The sequence below is a fragment of the Musca autumnalis genome, unplaced genomic scaffold, assembly GCF_047663935.1.
Source record: "Musca autumnalis isolate F117 unplaced genomic scaffold, ASM4766393v1 scaffold_3, whole genome shotgun sequence".
NCBI lineage: Eukaryota > Metazoa > Arthropoda > Insecta > Diptera > Muscidae > Musca > Musca autumnalis.
The window spans coordinates 105,855,769-105,875,590 of NW_027411866.1; the positions used below are offsets into that span (position 1 = coordinate 105,855,769).

General features: G+C 35.1%; 2 protein-coding genes across 5 annotated transcripts; one reads left to right on the forward strand and one right to left on the reverse strand.

Moving 5' to 3' along the window:
* The first annotated feature begins 6,044 nt into the window (after positions 1 to 6,044).
* LOC141397311 (uncharacterized) lies at positions 6,045 to 9,949 on the forward strand. 3 transcript variants are annotated; one of them, XM_073973452.1, is made up of 3 exons: positions 6,045 to 6,190; positions 6,260 to 8,400; positions 8,477 to 9,949. In XM_073973452.1, exons 2-3 carry the CDS (start codon positions 6,631 to 6,633, stop codon positions 8,690 to 8,692), a joined length of 1,986 nt encoding a protein of 661 aa, XP_073829553.1. In that variant the 5' UTR covers positions 6,045 to 6,190; positions 6,260 to 6,630; the 3' UTR covers positions 8,693 to 9,949. The 3 variants fall into 3 exon arrangements, with proteins under 3 accessions (XP_073829553.1, XP_073829554.1, XP_073829555.1); XM_073973453.1 differs by having other exon boundaries at positions 6,057 to 6,190; positions 6,305 to 8,400; XM_073973454.1 differs by having other exon boundaries at positions 6,067 to 6,190; positions 6,308 to 8,400.
* Positions 9,725 to 18,865, reverse strand: Rab35 (RAS oncogene family member Rab35). Of its 2 annotated transcripts, XM_073973457.1 has the most exons (4): positions 18,613 to 18,807; positions 17,396 to 17,590; positions 11,148 to 11,447; positions 9,725 to 11,079 (listed from the first exon to the last, which is right to left on the reverse strand). In XM_073973457.1, exons 2-4 carry the CDS (start codon positions 17,445 to 17,447, stop codon positions 10,829 to 10,831), a joined length of 603 nt encoding a protein of 200 aa, XP_073829558.1. In that variant the 5' UTR covers positions 17,448 to 17,590; positions 18,613 to 18,807; the 3' UTR covers positions 9,725 to 10,828. The 2 variants fall into 2 exon arrangements, with proteins under 2 accessions (XP_073829558.1, XP_073829556.1); XM_073973455.1 differs by having other exon boundaries at positions 17,396 to 18,865.
* Positions 18,866 to 19,822: the final 957 nt, after the last annotated feature.

Consider the following 19,822-nt stretch of genomic DNA (forward strand, 5'->3'; position numbering starts at 1 on the left):
TCCTCAATCTGGCTGTTAATAGATAAAATTGGATGTCTATAGCAAGCTCAGTATAATTTAGCAATATCTTCCATATGCATTTCTAACCGATTTTTGTACTTCTTGGTTATATTTTGGTTTGTTTTAGTGAATATCCTTATCCCTAAATTAAATTTCAGTTAAATAAACCACTTTTAAGATCTAATTGTGGGCTTAGGAGGTCCAGTTTACTGTTATTAAGACCTGGTAAATTTTTAGTCGATCTGGCAACCCTCCTGATCGAGTTCTGCTGTAGGTAATATTCATTGTAATTGATGTCATACCATCTTGGTAAACCAAAATACTCACAAAACGTATTAGTTTTTAGATATTCTCGGCTTGAGACCTATAGGACATTGTTTACATGCAATATGATCTGATACCCCCTTGGTCCATATGGTAACCCTCTTAGTGGGGATATCCCATGCCTAATATTGCTGATACTTGTTAGCAATTAATCCTTGTTAAGAATGAAATTCATAAAATGTCATGATTTTTAAGCATTTACCGGGAACATGGGGTATTTTGGAACCTTAATTACATTTTGAAAACATTTTCTTGGCACCATGGTACAAATACACAGGTAGCCGCATCGGCAATTGTTGGTAACATAAGGTGTCAAAATTTGACATCAATTCAATGCAGTTGACACATTATGTTACCATCAGCTGGCATGATAATGCTACCTGTATTATTGTACCATGCTTGGCACCTTGCATTACATGTTAATTATTCTTTTGGTTATTATTGTAGAACTAAGCGGGTTAATTTTTTATTTATCCATTCAATTTGGTCTTAAACAAGTCGATCAACTAATTTTTGCAAAAAACCCGACAATTTTATCACAACTATTTGTAATTTTTTAGTAATTAATGCATGAAAAGTGTTCGTTTTCTCAGTTTGAAAACAATTACTTGTCAAACTGTATGTAATTTTTTCGTGAAAATCACATTTTTCTTCGAACAAAGATTTATCTTTATCTTAAACAATCTGGCATTACGAATGATAACTTAAAGCCACTGTTGGGCAGAAATGCTCGGCCTCATACACAAAAGTGTAAAAAATACATGAGTCTCTCGCAATTTGCCCACCATTGCTTAAAGCAAACATAAAAAGAACAATAAAAGAAAGAACTCAGACACGGTATTTTTCAAAGTTATGTTGATATTTTGCGCTTCAATTACAGTAAAACTGAAAATCCAATAAAAATTAACATCATTTTCGCACAAAAAAAAAACTTTCTTTAGTCTGTGTTTAGACACACAAATTTCTCGGGAAAGTAAATTGAGTTTTTTTGGTAGAGAGCGGAGAGGAAAGAGCTCCTTAATACTCTTTTCTACCCCCTATTGCCTAAAAGCTGAATTTACTTTCCAGAGAAATTTGTGTGTCTAAACACGGAGTTAAACACAATATTTTCAGAATACCCACTACTTCCACAGTGTTTTCTAATCATATGTTTTTGTTTCCTCTAATGTTGCCATATTTATACTAAAAAATAAGATTTTCGGAATTCACCAAATCGATCGAATTCTGGAGAAGCTAAAACAAAAACGATCGAAATGAAATTACGGAATTGAAACCATTCCGATCGGAATCTGTGACATGCCTGAAAATTTTACTCAAACGTTGGATGTGTTTTCAGCTTAAGGCCGCTGCACATACGGCGCGTTGAGCTTTGCGTTACAACAACCACATGAAAGCTTCAAGAACAAACTTCACATCACTTACACATTTTTCATGTGGTTGTTGTTTTCATACAATGCGCTGAGTGCCGCGTTACAACAACCACATTAAAACTTCAACAACAAACTTGCCGCGGCCTTAATGGCTGATTTCCGTATCGTCAATTGCTTTGTGTTGTTTAAACTTCATCAAAATAGTTCAGTTGCACACTCATCCATTGTTCCTCGAAAATGCAACTAAATGCATCAGAAATAAAAATGCTACATGTTTGCTTTTTATCTGCGTTAAAAATGCGTATTTTTTACGTTTTGAAAAACGTAATTTCGCAGTTAAGTACAACGGCGTTAAGAAACTTCACAGATTTTCAGTAATTTGTAACGCAACTGACGATATGAATGTCAGCCAATTTAACATTTTGGGACAACGCGTGCCCCAACGTGTCACTCAACGGACCGTTTGTGTACTGAGGCTTTTATGGCCCCGGCACATACGGCGCGTTGAGCTTTGCGTTACAACAACCACATGAAAACTTCAAGAACAAACTTGGCATTACTTACACATTTTTCATGTGGTTGTTGTTTTTAACGCGCGACGCGACTCACAACGGACCGTATGTGCCGGGGCCATTAAGGTGAGTTACAACAACCACATGAAAACTTCAAGAACAAACTTGGCATCACTTACACATTTTTCATGTGGTTGTAGTTTTCAACGCGCAACGCGTCGCATAACGGACCGTATGTATTTGACCCATTACAGTTTTTTCATTTGGTTGTTGTTTTTGACGCTTGGCGCGACTTACAATGGACCGAATGTATTTGGCTCATAAAGGCCTCGGCACATACGGTCTGTTGTGTGACGCGTTGCGCGTGTTTCATTACAACAACCACATGAAAACTTCAAGAACAAACTCGGCATCGCTTAAACTTTTTTCGTGAGGTTGTTGTTTTTAACCAGTGACACAACTCACAACGGACCGGTTGTGCCGAGCCCTATACGGACCGAAAATATTTGGCCCATAACGCGACACTCAACGCACCGTATTTGCCGAGGTCTTAAAAATTGTCTGAGTACAAAGCGCAATTAGAAGGTGTTCCATCAATCATACCAACAAATCAGGGTAAAAATCTGAAATGAAAATTATTTTCATTTTTGCCTTATTAAGGCGAAGGCCATTTATAAAAAAAAAACATTGTTCCACAACATCCCATACGGGACAAGGGAGACTTCTCTCATATCAATGAGTGCACCCCGATTCATATTTAGCTCAGTGATATGGGACCTACTGTTTATCGCCGAGTCCGAACGGCGTGTCCTAAGACACCACTTATAGAGAAGTTTTTCAAGGCTGAAATACTCAGGAAATGTCGCCAACATTACTGAGGGGTATTTTGCCACCGTTGAAAAATGTTTGGTGTTGCCTGGCCGGGGAATCAAACCACCGACCTTCTGCGTGCAAGGCGGGCGTGCATACTATTGCACCACGGTGGCACCCATTTATAGTGATATTTAATTAATTCTCTTTCGAGTTGAGCTGTTAGGCCTTTAGAGATACATTGAAAAATTAGGAGTCTACCGAAGTCCCACGCATCCAACCATTACACTACGTTTCACGGGTGGTAAAGCCGATCTTCAGGTGTATTAGGATGTTGTTTTTGTGGCAGACGAAGGCAAAGCTTGGAAACTAGTATATATATCGCACTTCATTAGATAAATGTATATGCGAAATTTTGTCAGTTAATTGAAACTCCAAACTTTTCCTATAGTCCTGCTTGGTAATCCCATTTTTCAATGTTCACAAATACTATGGTAAGTTTTATTCCTACATCATTAGTAATTGCTCTTCTATATCAGAAGATTTTATTTTTGATTTGATCATCAATTATTGTCTACTACAGTTTTGACATCCTAATACACCTGAAGATCGGCTTTACCACCCGTGAAACGTAGTGTAATGGTTGGATGCGTGGGACTTCGGTAGACTCCTAATTTTTCAATGTATCTCTAAAGGCCTAACAGCTCAACTCGAAAGAGAATTAATTAAATATCACTATAAATGGCATTCGCCTTAATAAGGCAAAAATAAAAATAATTTCAGCATGAGCCAGGCTGGGATTCGAACCTGGGTCTCCGACAACTGAGTGTCAAGGTTGCCGGCGTCTTAGCGTTCTAAGCCACCATCAACTTGTCAAAACTGTAGTAGACAATAATTGATGATCAAATCAAAAATAAAATCTTCTGATATAGAATAGCAATTACTAATGATGTAGGAATAAAACTTACCATAGTATTTGTGAACATTGAAAAATGGGATTACCAAGCAGGACTATAGGAAAAGTTTGGAGTTTCAATTAACTGACATAATTTCGCATATACATTTATCTAATGAAGTGCGATATATATACTAGTTTCCAAGCTTTGCCTTCGTCTGCCACAAAAACAACATCCTAATACACCTGAAGATCGGCTTTACCACCCGTGAAACGTAGTGTAATGGTTGGATGCGTGGGACTTCGGTAGACTCCTAATTTTTCAATGTATCTCTAAAGGCCTAACAGCTCAACTCGAAAGAGAATTAATGAAAATTATTTTCTTTTTATATTTTTTCATTTGAAATTTATATACAAGTGTTCATTTCAAATTTTCTTAGAACAAGAATTGACCCGAGGTCACGTAAGTAGTACAACAACAGGTCTGTTCGATAACTTCGCAAGTAAAAAGTACTTGCAAGTACTCAGCAAATTCTCAGTAACTTCTCTCAATGAATTTTACTCTCTCGAAGCTAAAAATTTGTCGAACAACAATTTGCAATCACTCATGGTATAAGTAAAGAGGTAGATTTAAATGAAAAAAATCTATAGAACCCTTGTTTTTCTTGAATTCCTAAAACTTCAAAATAAAAGCAACAAGTGGGTTTGTTTACAATGCATTTTTGAGCATTTTATAAAAAACGCGAAAAATGAATGAAGAGTTATGTTTTCTCCACATAATCGAGTTGTGAATATGATTAACTGATTGTTTCAATGCAAATCTCACCAATTTCTTCCATACAAATGGTCTAAAAACAATTTTAAAAATCATTGAATTCGATTGTTTTTAAAATTGTTTGGCATATTATTCAAACACCACACACACATACACAGTTTGTTTATATTGTTTTGAAGTTTTAGGCATACTCGAATGAAAAAATTTAAATTGACATAAAGCTTTGTCTAACCTTTCTTATTAAACCATGCAATCACTTGCAAGAAGTCAGCTGATTTGACACTGAAAATTAACTAAATAATTGCAACAAAGGAAAATAGATAGGCCGACTTCGTATTGTCAGTTGATTTGTATTCGTGCATGAAACTAGGGGTTCTTAAATGGATTTCATAAAATTACTCTAGTATGGAACTCGATTTAAGAACCCCTAGTTTCATGCACGAATACAAAGCAACTGACAATACGGAAGTCATGGCTAATACCATGGTGGAATAAATAGGTGCTACATCAAATCATGTCAAACGTCAAATTACTGTGAATTGCTTGTTTACATTTTGTATGTGATTTTATTCACAATAACGCATTTTGACAACTGGTATGAAGATCAGCTGTTTTTGGCGTTACATCTTATATTTGGTCTGTTCCTTTACTTTTGAAAGTGGTAAAACCGGCAAAAGTAGCAAAAGTTGTAATCTGCTTCCATATGAATTGTATGGTGTCTGAAGTAAAGGAACGCTTTTCGAGTAAAAAGTTGTAAAACTTGAAGATTCTTGCACGTAAAGGAACAAAGCTATTATTATTATATAATTAATAAGGTGAACCAGAAACTACAACAACATGACTATTTTGATTGAAAGTTCTTCAAGCTGTCATAATTTTTGTTTACTTTTTCATACGATTAATTCACAATAGGTCTGTTCGATAACACAAAAGTTTAGCTTGTTTACATTTTGTATGTGATTTTATTCACAATAACGCATTTTGACAACTGGTATGAAGATCAGCTGTTTTTGGCGTTACATCTTATATTATTATTATATAATTAATAAGGTGAACCAGAAACTACAACAACATGACTATTTTGATTGAAAGTTCTTCAAGCTGTCATAATTTTTGTTTACTTTTTCATACGATTAATTCACAATAGGTCTGTTCGATAACACAAAAGTTTGTACAAATTTGTACAAACTTTTACAAAATGCTGTTCGATAACAAACTTGTTAAATTAAATAGAAATGAGAAGTTGTTGCAAGCACTTGCAAATACTTTTTATTTGCGAAGTTATCGAACAAACCTATTAACAATGAATTTGACAGATCTTATTTTTGAAATAATGGCAACCCTGCCCCATGACATTCATAATTAACTTTGGCTGCAGCTCTGCTACATTCGATTTGCTGCTATTTTTGTGACTGACTGTAGCTAACAAAAAGGAAAGCATTTAGAATAAAAGAAATAAAAGCATCATCAAATTTTGCAAATACGTTAAAAATTAACAATTAAGGTAGGTGGTATGTACCTAGTATGGATGCATTTGTTTTATTATTAAATTATTTTAATAAATTGCGTTAAGATTTAATTTGTCTCGCACTTATTTTGGCTGGCTGTGTTGGTATAGCAGAAACGGGGTCTGTTGGGGTGTGTTGTGTTGGCTTTCTATTCGTCGTTGAAAACAATAGCCAAACATCTGCCTGTGTGCCTGTGTGTGAAGCTGCAAAGCTTTCAGCAGTTAATTATAGCTGCATCGCGCATCGCTGCAGCAAACGTTTCTCAGCCCCAAACAAAAAGAAAATATTTTGAAGCGCAAAAAGAGGTACATATGGAAAGAAATTGAAGAAAGCGAAACATAATTTAATGTTTAATTTATCGCCAAACTACCGAACATTGAAAAACTACACAACTTTTGTCATTTAACAAAGTACGGGAACATACCAAATATCAAAAATGCCGAAACCCACAACTTTTGATGTTGATGCCTATTATAAAAAGAAAGATGAATTTAGAAGCATCTGCAAGCTATGCAAAAAATTTTTCAAAAGTTCAAAAAAGTTCAATTTGAAAACACATTTGGAAAGAAAACACCATATACAATTTGGTGAAAAAAGGCATCATGACGGGGTACAGATACCGCCGAAAGAAAAATTCTACAAAACGGAAAAAATTAAATTCGACATTAGCAAGAAACAGCTGATAAGAGCTTACATTGGTTTAGTGACAGATGAAGGTGTGTCATTTAATGTCCTTAATTCCCAACACATGAGAACTATAATAGAACCCATCTGTCATGGCATTGAGATGCAAAGTGGTAAAACGTTTTGCCTAAATGCCGATAATTGCAAGAAAGCCTTGTCGGCGGTGGCTGAGAATGTGGTCACAGCAATATCCACAGAATGTTCCAATAATTTGATTTCATTGCAATTGAACAGTAGTCCTATGAGGAATATCTATGTATTGTCTGCTCAATTTATTCATAAGGATCATATCCAATACAGAATACTTGGAATAATTGAGTTGAAAGAAAGCCAATACAATTCGGAAAACGTAGCTAAAGAAATTTTGTCCGTTTTGAGCAAGTATGACATAAATTTAGCACAGGTACTGTCAATCACATCCGACTATGGGAGACGAAATTTTTCAAAGCTAACGCCTAGTTTCAATTTGGAAGAAGATAATGATGGCGAGGAATATGTGGAGTCGTTCTATGAAAATGATGCATATTTTCGACACATTGACACAATGGAAGAAAATGCTAAACCGCTGATTGTAGGCGACATTGTCGTTTGGAAATGTGCTGCCCACACAGTACAACTTGTAGCTCTGGAACCAACCAAAAATAATGAGATAAGGGAATATATTCGTCAATGTCGAAACATAGTTATGTTTATCAGAAAAAACATAAATGGATACAAAGACCTGTATAAATCCAGAGACATTAAAATTCCACAACTTGATTGTCCCTATCGATGGGGGTCAACTTACGAAATGTTGATCGATATTAAGAACTCTAAGGAGCTTGTTGATTCTATGACAACTGTCCACCATAAAACAGAAGAAGAATATTTTACAATCAATGAAGAATTGTGGCATTTTATAGAATCGTATTGCACGGCACTGCTTCCTTTACATAAAGTTATTTTAAAATTTCAAGAAGATCATTTGCATTTTGGAGACTTTTATGCGAAGTTGTTACAGTGCCAGCTACAAATAAAGAAAACTCTTAGCGATAATTCGCACGACAATAGTACCATTTTATACAAAATATGTTCCATATTATCACAGAGCATAGCAATGAGAATAAAAATGCTCTTTGATAATCCCACATTTGTATCGTGTCTCTATCTGGATCCACGATTCCACCATATGCTTAGGGATGCGTATAAATCCAAGGCAATTGCATACCTTAAAATGATCTGGGAAAAAATGGTAACAATATGTCATGTAACCGTAGCTACAACTGCGAACTCATCAACCATCAAATCAGAACAAGACGAAGAACTTGTTGACAATGATGAGGATAGTCTTTTAATTGCTTTCTTAGACCAGGAATTTTACACAAATCACACTACAAACGTTGATGTAAATGCAAGAATTGAAAAATTGGAGCTTCCCTATGTTCGGACTTCGAATGTTTTGCTCTTCTGGAAGGAAAGAAAATGCAGTGACCCAGAATTATATGGCCTTAGCAATGTTTGTTTCGGTGTTCCGGCAACACAGGTATGTGTGTGTAGGACCGAACTATTCAATAGTTAACTGGCATTGTATGAAATATAATTGTTTGTTTAATCTACAGGTTTCAGTTGAACTTGAGTTTCCATCCTTGAAAATTATTCTCGCAGAAAACAGCAGAAGTCGGCTCAAGGAAGATAATACCCTGGAGAACATTTTATTGGCAAAGCTGAATCCAGATTTTTTGAATAAGGCAATAATTGAAGATGATATATTTACTGACGATTCTGCAGTAAATTGTAATGATGATATTTCAAATAATGAGGATTCTAATATTTAAACAATTACGTCCAATTTATTACAAGTTCCCTTTTCTTATGCCTTTAGTTTATTACGTCCTTTTTTCTGAACACTACATAGGATTGTCTGCCAGCCTTGTAGTTGTTAGCCATCTCTTGAGAAGGTTATGAAGGGGGATCTAAGGGTATACCATTTATGCGTTCTTTTACTACTCACTCCCTCGGTAATTCCGCTGGACTTGATTTTTTTGCAGAAAAATTCAAAAGTGCAAAGGCACTCAGGTATGTGATGGAACACGATTCGACCCTTTTTCGTTATCGTATATTTCGAATTTTGGTGAAATTTATAATAGGGTGGGGCGATTTGAACACCTTATTGGGCCCTTCGCGTATCTGATTCCTGAGATTGTTAGAGTTGTGCCAAAGGAACTATATGGAACTATCTCGTTCACTTCGCAGTTCCAATGGCCCACCTTTTTTCTTTGAACAATTGCGTATACTTACTATCACACGTTATATTTAATGATGTTACTCATACGCTTTGGAACTAGAACTAGGAAGTAGATGACCCAACTCTAGAGATTGTACTGATTAAAAAAGTCCACTAGACCATATGTCTACGGTAAAAATCGAGCCTATCAATTTTAAAGTTTTTGTCCGCACGCAGTGTTGGTCTAGTGGATGGCGGGTGCCAATACAACCACCCCTACATGAGTCGAAGATTTATTTTCAGGTTCTTTGTGGGTTTTTAAGTAAAAATTACTATTAGCCCGATCATGAATATCAACTCCCCTTGAGTTTTGTCACTACCTCCTTTAGTTTGCATTGGCAGAGAAACAAAACTCACGGGGAGTTGACATTCATGATCAGGTTGTATTTATCCCTGAGGTATTCGGGTATGTTCTGAGACACACTTCACCTCTCACTTCACGCCTGAAGAATTTTGTTCACCCCACCATTTATGCTCATTTTTATGGAATGACTTCTTTTTAAATACTGAGGTCGACCGCATCATAACATCCTTACCATGGCAAGGACAAGAGAAAATTAATACAAATAACAAACTATGTATATGTAATTTAAAATATTTTATACTTTAATTTATTGTTTTAATTTTATAAGGGACTCTTCATCGTTTTATAAATCGATCAGATCATCATATAAATATGTTTTGTTCTTGTATTTATATATGTATGTATATAAAGTTGAATAGAGTTTGAAATAAAAGTTATGTAGTTTAGCCATTTAATATAATTGCTAATTTACGATTCAATCTAAATAATAATATATTTTAAAAATAATAGTGGGAGTGTTTCTGTTGTTTATTTTGTTCTGTTTTATAATGACAGAGACGAGACATTGCTGTTGTTGTTGGTAAGACAATATATTTCACTTACATTATAACATTTGGTTAAATGAAACAAAAATAAGGGGCAAAAAGGAAAACTAACAAACAGAAAGAAGAAAACAAGGTAATATATCGACTAAAAGTGCAACGGGTTTTAAAAATGTAGCAAAAAGCTTCAGGGAAACTTCACATTACAATTACAAATTGCAGCAACAGAGGAAAAAATGCCATGGAGGTGGAAATGGGTTCATTTTAAAAGCAAGGATATAGACACAGTATAATAACTTAAAGAAACACATCTAACGTATGCCAAATACAAAAGAAAAATTCAATCCAGTTCCAGCTATGGCTCTGCAAAAAACCCATTTTATTCTTCCAACACTACTACAGACACTGTATGCAAGAAAAATAATATCAATGTAAACAAGAAAAGAGTAGGGTTTGTTGGTTTAACTCTAAATTATGTATATTCGATTATTACATGCACCAGTTGGGGAAGTTTTGAGGTGTTCTTCTCTTTCGTTACGTTATTATTACGTTTCCGCTTCTTTGTGTGTGTATTTGTATGGTTTGTTTTGTTTTTCTGCCTTATAAAAATTATCATATTTTTTATACAAAATAATCCTTTATACATTCTTCTTAAGATTTATTTTTTTCTTTATTTTTTCAATTATATTTTTCCGCATTGTTTTTGCTGCTGCATCTCTCGGAAAGATGATGATGATGTTGGTGTTTGATAATAGAATGAAAGCGACGGCAACGACGGTGGTGGTGGCGGCGGCGGTAGTGGTGGTGGTCTTCTTAGTGGATATACAATTGTCTTCCGTTTTCAACTGCAACATCTAGTCTTTTTTGGTTTATTTGATTTCTTTAAATTGATGGTATCCTTTTGTTGTTCATTTTGTGCGGTACGCAACTTGTGCTGAAGGACTTGTCTCGTTATCGAAAGGAACATTTCCTCAACTTTGATATTTTCTTTGGCGGATGTTTCGAATAATTCAATATCCATTTGTTGTGCAAATCGCTGGGCATCCTCGGTTATGACAACCTTTCGTTCGGGATCATCGTTCTTATTGCCAACTAAATGAAGAAAAAAAAAAATAAAGTTATTTTCATGCCTCTCACATGGAACTGATTCCGACACATACCTAATACTTTGTTTACAACATCACAATTATTTTGAATTTCATCCAACCATCGGCGTACATTCGCAAATGATTCACCGTTTGTTACATCGTATACAACAATAACGCCATGCGTTCCACGATAATAGGTGCTGGTAATTGTTCGAAATCTTTCTTGGCCAGCTGTGTCCCAAATTTGCAATTTAACACGTTTACCATCGATAACCACTGTGCGTATTTTAAAGTCCACGCCAATTGTTGTTATATAGCTTCCCGAAAATGTGTCATCTGAGAAACGAATCAATAGTGAGGATTTCCCAACTCCTGTGAATGATAAGGGAAATAATAAGCGTTTAATATTTTAATGGCAATTTAAAATAAAAATAATTCTAAATTGAAACTAACTTCTATGGATTCCCATATGTTTATATTAACATTAGATGAGAGCTGTGAAGATATTTTGTAAGGTAGGAAACGTTTGTTAAATAAATTAAATTTGTTTTCAACTTTTTAAAACGCCTGTTAGACTAGACTATACACTTAGAACATGTAAAGGAGCATTACCTCGATTTATTTGACAAATATCGTATCAAACTGACAACTTAAATCGACAGGATTTGCTAAATCCACCATAGTCTAAACGTACTATAAGTCTCTATTGGCTTATCTTCATATTGTCTTTTTCTGAGTTTTTGATATGAAAATTTTTGGTGAAATTCCTGTTTTAAATATCAGATATTCTCGTTAATTATACTTCTCGCATTTTCCAAAAAACATCAGAATAAAATATTTGCATGCTGCCAGCACCTTTCAACGAAGAACTCATCGAGTGCTATACGTTGAAAAAACATCAAAACAGTCACCGGTGTTTGAGTCGTTGGAATATAAAAATAATTTAATTATCACCAAATGACCATCTTTTAATAAAGGTTGAAAAGATAAACAATTAAAAATAAGTAAGAAAGTATCAGTCAGCATTGCCGACAGAGATACTCCCTCAGCCTCGGATCTAAAAAATAGCTAACAATAGTGTTGTCGTCTATAGGGATATTTTGAGTTTTTAGGCCAATTCCTCAGGAAGTATGGATTTGCTCACGAAAAAAATTATACCGTCTTAACTAGGGCCGCATACACATCATATTGCCAAAAATATAAAAAATCCCAGACGAGTCCTTAAACTGCACTCTTTCCAAACTTTGTGGGTGAGGTACCCGAAAGAGTGGTCCGATGTAGTCAATATTGGGACTTAAGGAGCTACCCCCACTTGTAAAGCAGAAAAAGGCAATTTTCATGATTTTTTCAAAGAAAACTGCCAAACTTTTTTTTGGTAGTTTTTTTTTTTCATCTGAAAATTTACCACATATTCTATGTCCATATTTACATTAGGCAATTTACCTTGCGGCAATTGTCAGTTTCTGGGTGAGAGAGGGTGTTGAGAGGCAAAGGGTTGCCATATTCCGCAAGGAAAATGCCTAATAGAAATATGGACAATGCTACTTCTACTTTAAAATAAGCCAATGACAATTTTTCGATGATCTGAAATTTTTTGAACGTTTGGACCAAATCGATTTCTCCCGTCGAGTGTTATCTTACGTAGTACTCTGTATAGTTGGCGACGGCAGGCTTTTTTAGAGCTTTTGGGCCATCTCAGAAAATATAGACTTACTCTGGAAAAGATTGTACAGTTGTAATAGGGACCGTAAAAATAACCTTAGGAAAACTTCAAATAGATCGGAGTCGAGTCCACAAATAGCACTTTTCCCAAATTTTGTGTGGGAGTACCCGAAGGACGGGACCGATATAGCCAATATTCCAACCTGATTTATGACTGGATGAAATAATACGATGTGCAAAGTTTGGACCAATCAGAAATACCCAGTTATCTTGCGGATTTGCCATTTTAGTTGGTGTTAGGAAGAATAGACTTGTCCCGGAAAAAAAAACTTGCACGAAATTTGTGTGGGAGGTACCTGAAGAAGTTCACCGAAATAGTTCATATTCGAACCCGATCTATATATCTATATACCAAATCGATTGCTGTCTTTGAGCATTATCGTTCACTCAATTTTACAGAAACATTTTGATCTTTTGTGTGGGAGGTACCCGACAAAATATTACGAATGCCAAATTTTGGAATGAATCGGTTGTTCAAATCGAGAGTTATCGTGTGAACAAGACATCCATATCCGGCTAAATCAACTGCAAATTGTCTAAAACGGATTTTGTCCAATCAAACAAAATTGAGGTCTAAACCAATTATTTCGTTGAGCCACATTTTCGGTCGTATCAAAGTGTATATACCTTAGGGCTAGCTATAACCAAAAAAATTCCACGCCAGTACCATGTGCGGATATTGTCCTGATAGCGAAAACTCGTGTTTTAGTTCGATTCGGTGAAAAAAGTTTCCAGTGTCATCGTGTTAAATAACTGTACTTTTGACTTAAATTTGAATTTTGGGACTTGGTGGTGTAATTTTAGAAAAAATTGCATTTGTTATCCTAACAGGGTTGTCACTTTCTACCACTTTTCCCATGGTCTGGGGAAAATATCATAATACCCTCAAATCAAAATTTGTTTCTCTCATATAAAAATTACAGTTATTTAACACCGATGACACTACATTGTTTAATAATAGTTTATTGTTGCTTTTGTTTTGCACTCCCCATTCTCGAGGATCGGTCAATATTGTTGTTGTTGTTATCCCATCCAACTACAAAGTACAGAAACAATTTGTTGAAAGCTCTCTGTACATAAGAAAGAACAACTGGGCACAAAATATTACATTTTAAAAAATTGTAACGGATTCAAAAATTGAATTCATGCAAAAACTTGGATTTGTTGCTTTTGATATGCGCAACACTGAACATACCCTCTTTAGCCTAAAGGCTGAGGGTGTAAAAAGCATTAAGTTCGGCCAGGCCGAACTTTTTATACTGAATACTAAATATCAGCTGAATATGGAATAATTAGATTTGTTTCTGTTACGAAAGCACCTATGTCCACAATTTTAGGTGCATAAGTTACTTGACCAGTGGGAATCGCGAATATCAAATTATAGCTAATACGGATGACAAACCACTTGAAAATACCTGAAATCGGGCGGTACCGTTATATACCAAAACCATGGACATATGTCCACAATTATTGTTGGAGAAGTTTCTATACCAATGGGAACCGGGCGAAACCGTTATATGGGGGCTATACCGGCATATCTTTCCTTTACCGACCCACCGCAGAAAATTATGAAAAAATTATCACAGATAGTGCTTTTCATGCCAATTCCAACGATGTATTTCGTTTGTTGGGGAAATGTATACTTACCGAGATATAGGCCTCCGAAGTTCCGAAAGTTCCCTTGTTTACTTGGGGAAAATTTTATGATTTCCAAAAAAGTTTGTTCGCGTAGCCGAAATTCGCTCCTGTCCATAGGAGAAAGTCTTAAATCCCCGGCCGAAGGCCGGCTACTTAAGAAAACTTACGATTTAAAGGAAATTTTTGTATTTTTTTCTGCGAAGGGTCGGTAAAGGAAATTTGTTCCGCTATACCAAACCATGGACCTATGTGGTACCGTTATGTGGGGACTATAACAAAACGTGAACGTATCACGTTTTAACGTAACGTATTTCTAGATCGTTGGGAACCATGTCAAATTATAACGAATTCGGTCAGAAAATGTAGCTAAACGCCAAAATTCTTGAAATCGGGCGGGTCTAAAATAATTATTTTCAGGAGTTACAAGCGGAATGACAAATGGAGGGTATAAATTCCTTAGCAACAGTAAAACAACAACTAATTATTAAAATATATCTCTACGTTTAAAATGTAGAGACCTTTCGCCGGTGAAAAACTATTCTGTTGTTGTAGCAGTGTTTTATTATATCCCAGCAAACCAATCGTACCGACATCGTAACGAAATCGGAACAAAATTCGGACGATACGTCCGATATCTGATCCGAAATCGTAACGATATCTTAACGAAAGTTGTATGGTTTGCTGGGATGTTTGTAAGTTCATTTTTCCGCTTTATCTGGCTCTTGGTCTATCTCCAGTTCTAGGAATGTGGCTGCTTCGAAGGGATGTAACCACAGATCTACTGTAGTTACATGAGTAGGCTTGGCAGGGCAGTTGAAAACGATTCTGAATCACTGATGCGGCATTATAGCAGACGGGTGTGGTTTAAAGTTAAATAAACTAGACTTTCGGTATAGCAGAGATCACGAACACGTTAAGCCCTTGTCTATAGCTCTATGAACGAAGTGCTGTAAACGTCCGAATTCCAAACCTTGACCACTACGTAAGATTTTCATTTAATTTTCTTTTTGACCAAATCAGACAGTTTTGGCAAAAATATCTTCTGACCATCATTGATATTGATTACAGTTTAAACTTCTTCTCTTTCCCCATAATGACACTTCCAATAAAAGACTCCCATCTAATAGTGGGGAAGCCAAGACAACGCATTATGCTTTGTAGCTTCGCTTAAATCAGAATATTTCAACAATTTTTTACATAAAATGCCCATGATTCTCAAATTCACTTAAGAAGTGGGGAATCTAAACTATTAAGGCCAATCAACAAGAAAAAATAAATAAAGAAGATAAAGATTATGCCATGTTGTTCAAAAACACTATGACGAAAATGTGTAGAGGAATGTGTAGCATAGTTGCTGATTTGTCACATCGTTTATTGATATTGTGTGTTTGTGTGTCAAATATCTGTGGACAGACGTATAGAGGGACAAAACAATGAAACAGCTACAGGAACGTTTACACACATATGAGGAGGCATTAAGATGTTACAAAAAAAAATAGTGTCATAATGGGAAAAGTAAACATAAACAAGGAGGTAGACATATTCCGTTAAACATACAAAAAAAAGGGAAAATCAAATGATGTAAACATGACTTAATGGTTGGTCAATCGGAATCGAATATACCCTATATTAAAGGTATATATATGCTCTGTACAGAACAAAAAAAATTTCAAAATTTCAAAAATAGTGGACTCTTGCAGTTCTGGAACAGAGTAATTAATGCATTTACAAAATTAATTTAATTAACGTATTATTTATGGAAGGTATGAGGACTGAGTATAAAACTGGCAAAAGTTTAGTCACTTTAAATAACCATTATTGATTGCATTGGAATGTAAATGTCGTTTGGAGCTAGTGAGATATAGGATTTTGATGCTTTCACGGGGTATTTAGTCAACATACGTGTCAATGAGGCATTGACTTATCCACCGTAATTTATTTTAAATTAATTGCGGATCCTAATCCCTGTAACCACAATTGACCAAAAACAATCGATCTGCATTGCTTCCACTATGATTGAACCCAGCATTGTTGCAATGTAACAACTTGGCTAACTTCCGTCAAGTCATTTGCTTTACAAATGACTGCAAATCTGCGAAGTATTATGTTTGTTAACGTCGTTGTACTTAACAACTGCGAAGCTATGTGTTTCTAAACGTCAAAAATACGCATTTTTAACGCAGGTAAAAATCAAACCTGTATCATTTTTATTTCTGATACATTTAGTTGCATTTTCGAGGAACAAGTATGCAACTGAAATATTTTGACGAAGTTTAAATAACACAAAGTAACTGACGATACGGAAGTCAGCCCTTATCTGCGCAATCCTTGGTGTTGTAGTAGGTATTTCCTTACATTAATGTTAGCACATCGAATACCAACCCATCTAGTAGTCTGCCTCCAACTAGACTTTGAACTAATTTTCTAACAATCCATATATAATATAACAGATATTTTTGAACGATGTGATTTTGAGAAAACCACATGTAGCAAGGGTTTCAAAGCCAACCAATAGCCGCATATGTATTTTTTGTTTAGGGTTATTTCGAAGTCTGTGCAATCTACGGATTTGTCATGTTTATGAAAATATCGGCTTATTTTTCCTTTAGCGATGAGTCCACATTCTTAATAAAATTAGCCATAGACCCGTCAAAGTTCAGTAGAAAGTCTTAAATCCCGAACCGAATAAAGAAAATGTCCGATTAAACACAATGCAAGATCAGATCTTAAACTGGTCTCCTTTCTGGTTGTCTATTTTATGCTGAAACTTGCAAACGAACTAACAGCCGTAGTATACCTCTCTTGTTATAGTAGGTGATATTAAAAAAGATTTATAAAATTACACGTTTGCCAAAATTAGGACAACTGGGTAAAGACAGCATCAATCTCATCACCAATACACATACAAATATAAAGAATTATTTACAGAAATAAACAATGAATTCGGAAAGGCAACTTACCACTATCGCCGATAATTAAAAGTTTGAATAAATGATCAAAACCACGAGACATGTTTATAACAAGCAACAAAAATTACGATTATAATGATGTTGAGTGTGTGTATTATTAGGCGGGTAAGATTGCCACTGCTACTGCTCTGGGCTGCTGGTGGTGGGTGGATATACACTAAGCTTCAGGCTTGTTTATACCGTGGCCTGGAATTAAAACTGACTGTCAGGGAAGCTGTAATCAAATTGTACGTTATTATATTTTGCTTATTATTATCCAATGAGGAGCGGGAAGACTAAAGAAGAATGATGGGTATGCGGTATCTTTGTCAACGTTGTAGCCGTATTCGTTAAATGCCTTTAGTTAATGTTAATAAGTGTATTAACATACAAATGCTGCATTTATTTTTGTTTATCAACAACAACAATATTCCTTTCCCGCATGTGCAACCAGTAGATGTGGATTTGTAATAAATTAGAGGGCGGGTGGGTTGGACGTGTTATATGTACGTACAAATGCTTCCGTTTCGTTCTTTGATATTATTTGTTATTTGGGGGATTTGATTTGGGGCCTTTTATTTGTGACTTTGTGAATTGATAAGAAAATCACTTGTTCATATCTTATTGTGGCACTTTCATACTCTCGTTCTCTTTCACTTGATTTTATTCGAAGTAATTCTCACAGTGGCCAGGGCTTCTTTAGGGCGTTAGATAGCCGGCAATATGTTGCGTGGAGGAAATATATATTTTTTTATCTTTTGGTCGTACTTGTGATATGCCAAATACTTTAGATAACATCAATGAAATGAGACGAGCGCGGGGGAAGACAAGGTTTTTGATGATGTAAAATTATTGTGCTTAAACAAACTTGTGGATGATGATCTTAATCCACAAGCTCTTTGCTTTGTTCCATGTTCCAAGAAGTCAACAGATTTTATCGATTTATTTTATTTTATCTGTAGTTCCAGCCTGAGACTTTTAATTCCTCCAACTCCTTGCCTTTTCCCACAAAACCTTTGTCCAATGCGACGTACACACACAGATACTAGACTTTTCGACTTGACTGGCTGCTGCTGTTCGTGTTTGCTGCTGGTTATGATGTTCTGCTGTTTTGTTGTTGCTTTTTTTGTATGAATTTACTACTCCCTCTTCTTTCGGTTTTATTTTTTGCAAATCGCTTCCTTTTCACTTTCACACACAATTCGCATCACTATTCTTTGTTGAATTACCGTGAAATTTTGTTTCGTTTTCCAATGACAAATAAAATACTGCTGTTAAATGACAATATTTCGTTAAACGTTATTAATTTTAGTTATTTTACATAGAATTATTAAACATTTTTTACAATCTCCCCTTCAAAATGCGTCATGTCTACGGCAACAGAGAACCGAGCCATGATGTTGTTATCGCTAACGCCGTCGGTTAAATATTTGCATTGTTTTCTTTTCGACGGCGAGATATTTGAAAGATCCAATTGTTATGCTAAGTTTTTAATTTACGAAATCCACTCGATTTCAACTGTCAATTCCATAGCTCAAACGTCAAATGAAATCTCATCTGGATTTCATTTGACGTTTAACCTATGGATTTGACAGTTGAAATCGAGTGGATTTCGTATATGTAAACCAAGCATTAGGCCACATTTGTGCTAGGTTTACATTTACGAAATCCACTCGACTTCAACTGTCGATTCCATTGCTTACTAACTTCCAGCTGTCCACCACTTTTTCACAGACAGTCGGGTTAACAAATGTTTGACATTTTTGTAAAAATAAGAACAAAATATGTGAACGGAAAACAAAAAGAAATCGAAGATTTTCATTCATAAATTTACAACTGTTTTTGCAGTTGTCATTTGACTTTTAAGCAATGGAATTGACAGTTAAAATCGAGTGTATTTCGTAAATGTAAACGTACTATAACACTACTACTACGTTTAAACGTCATTTATTTGACTGATATTGTATGGAATTGACAATTTAAATGATGCATGTTTTATAAAACATGTTAAACGTAAAATGCGTTTTAGATTTATAAATCCACTCGATTTTTACTAGGCGTTTAGACCAGACAATTTGTCTTTAAATACAACTCTGATTTACTAATGGGTACTTTACACGATATGTTTTTAACATATGAGTTGTCACTTTTTATATACAAAAGCTTTGTTCCTTTACTTTTTTAATGGTAAGGGTGGTAAAAGAGAAAAGTGTCAAAATTGCTCTCTCATGAACATTTTTACCAGAAAAGTAAAGGAACGGAAAAATGGTAGATCTGGCAGCAATGTCAAAAAGAAACATAAAAAAAAAAAATTTTTCGTCTTTTATTTCACAGTTTTTAATTTAGTTTTGTCAGCGTTCGACTTTTTCTTCTGTTTTGCGTCCATTTTCTTTTTCATTGTGAAATAATCGTCAAACAAAAGACGAAAAATCAGTTCTG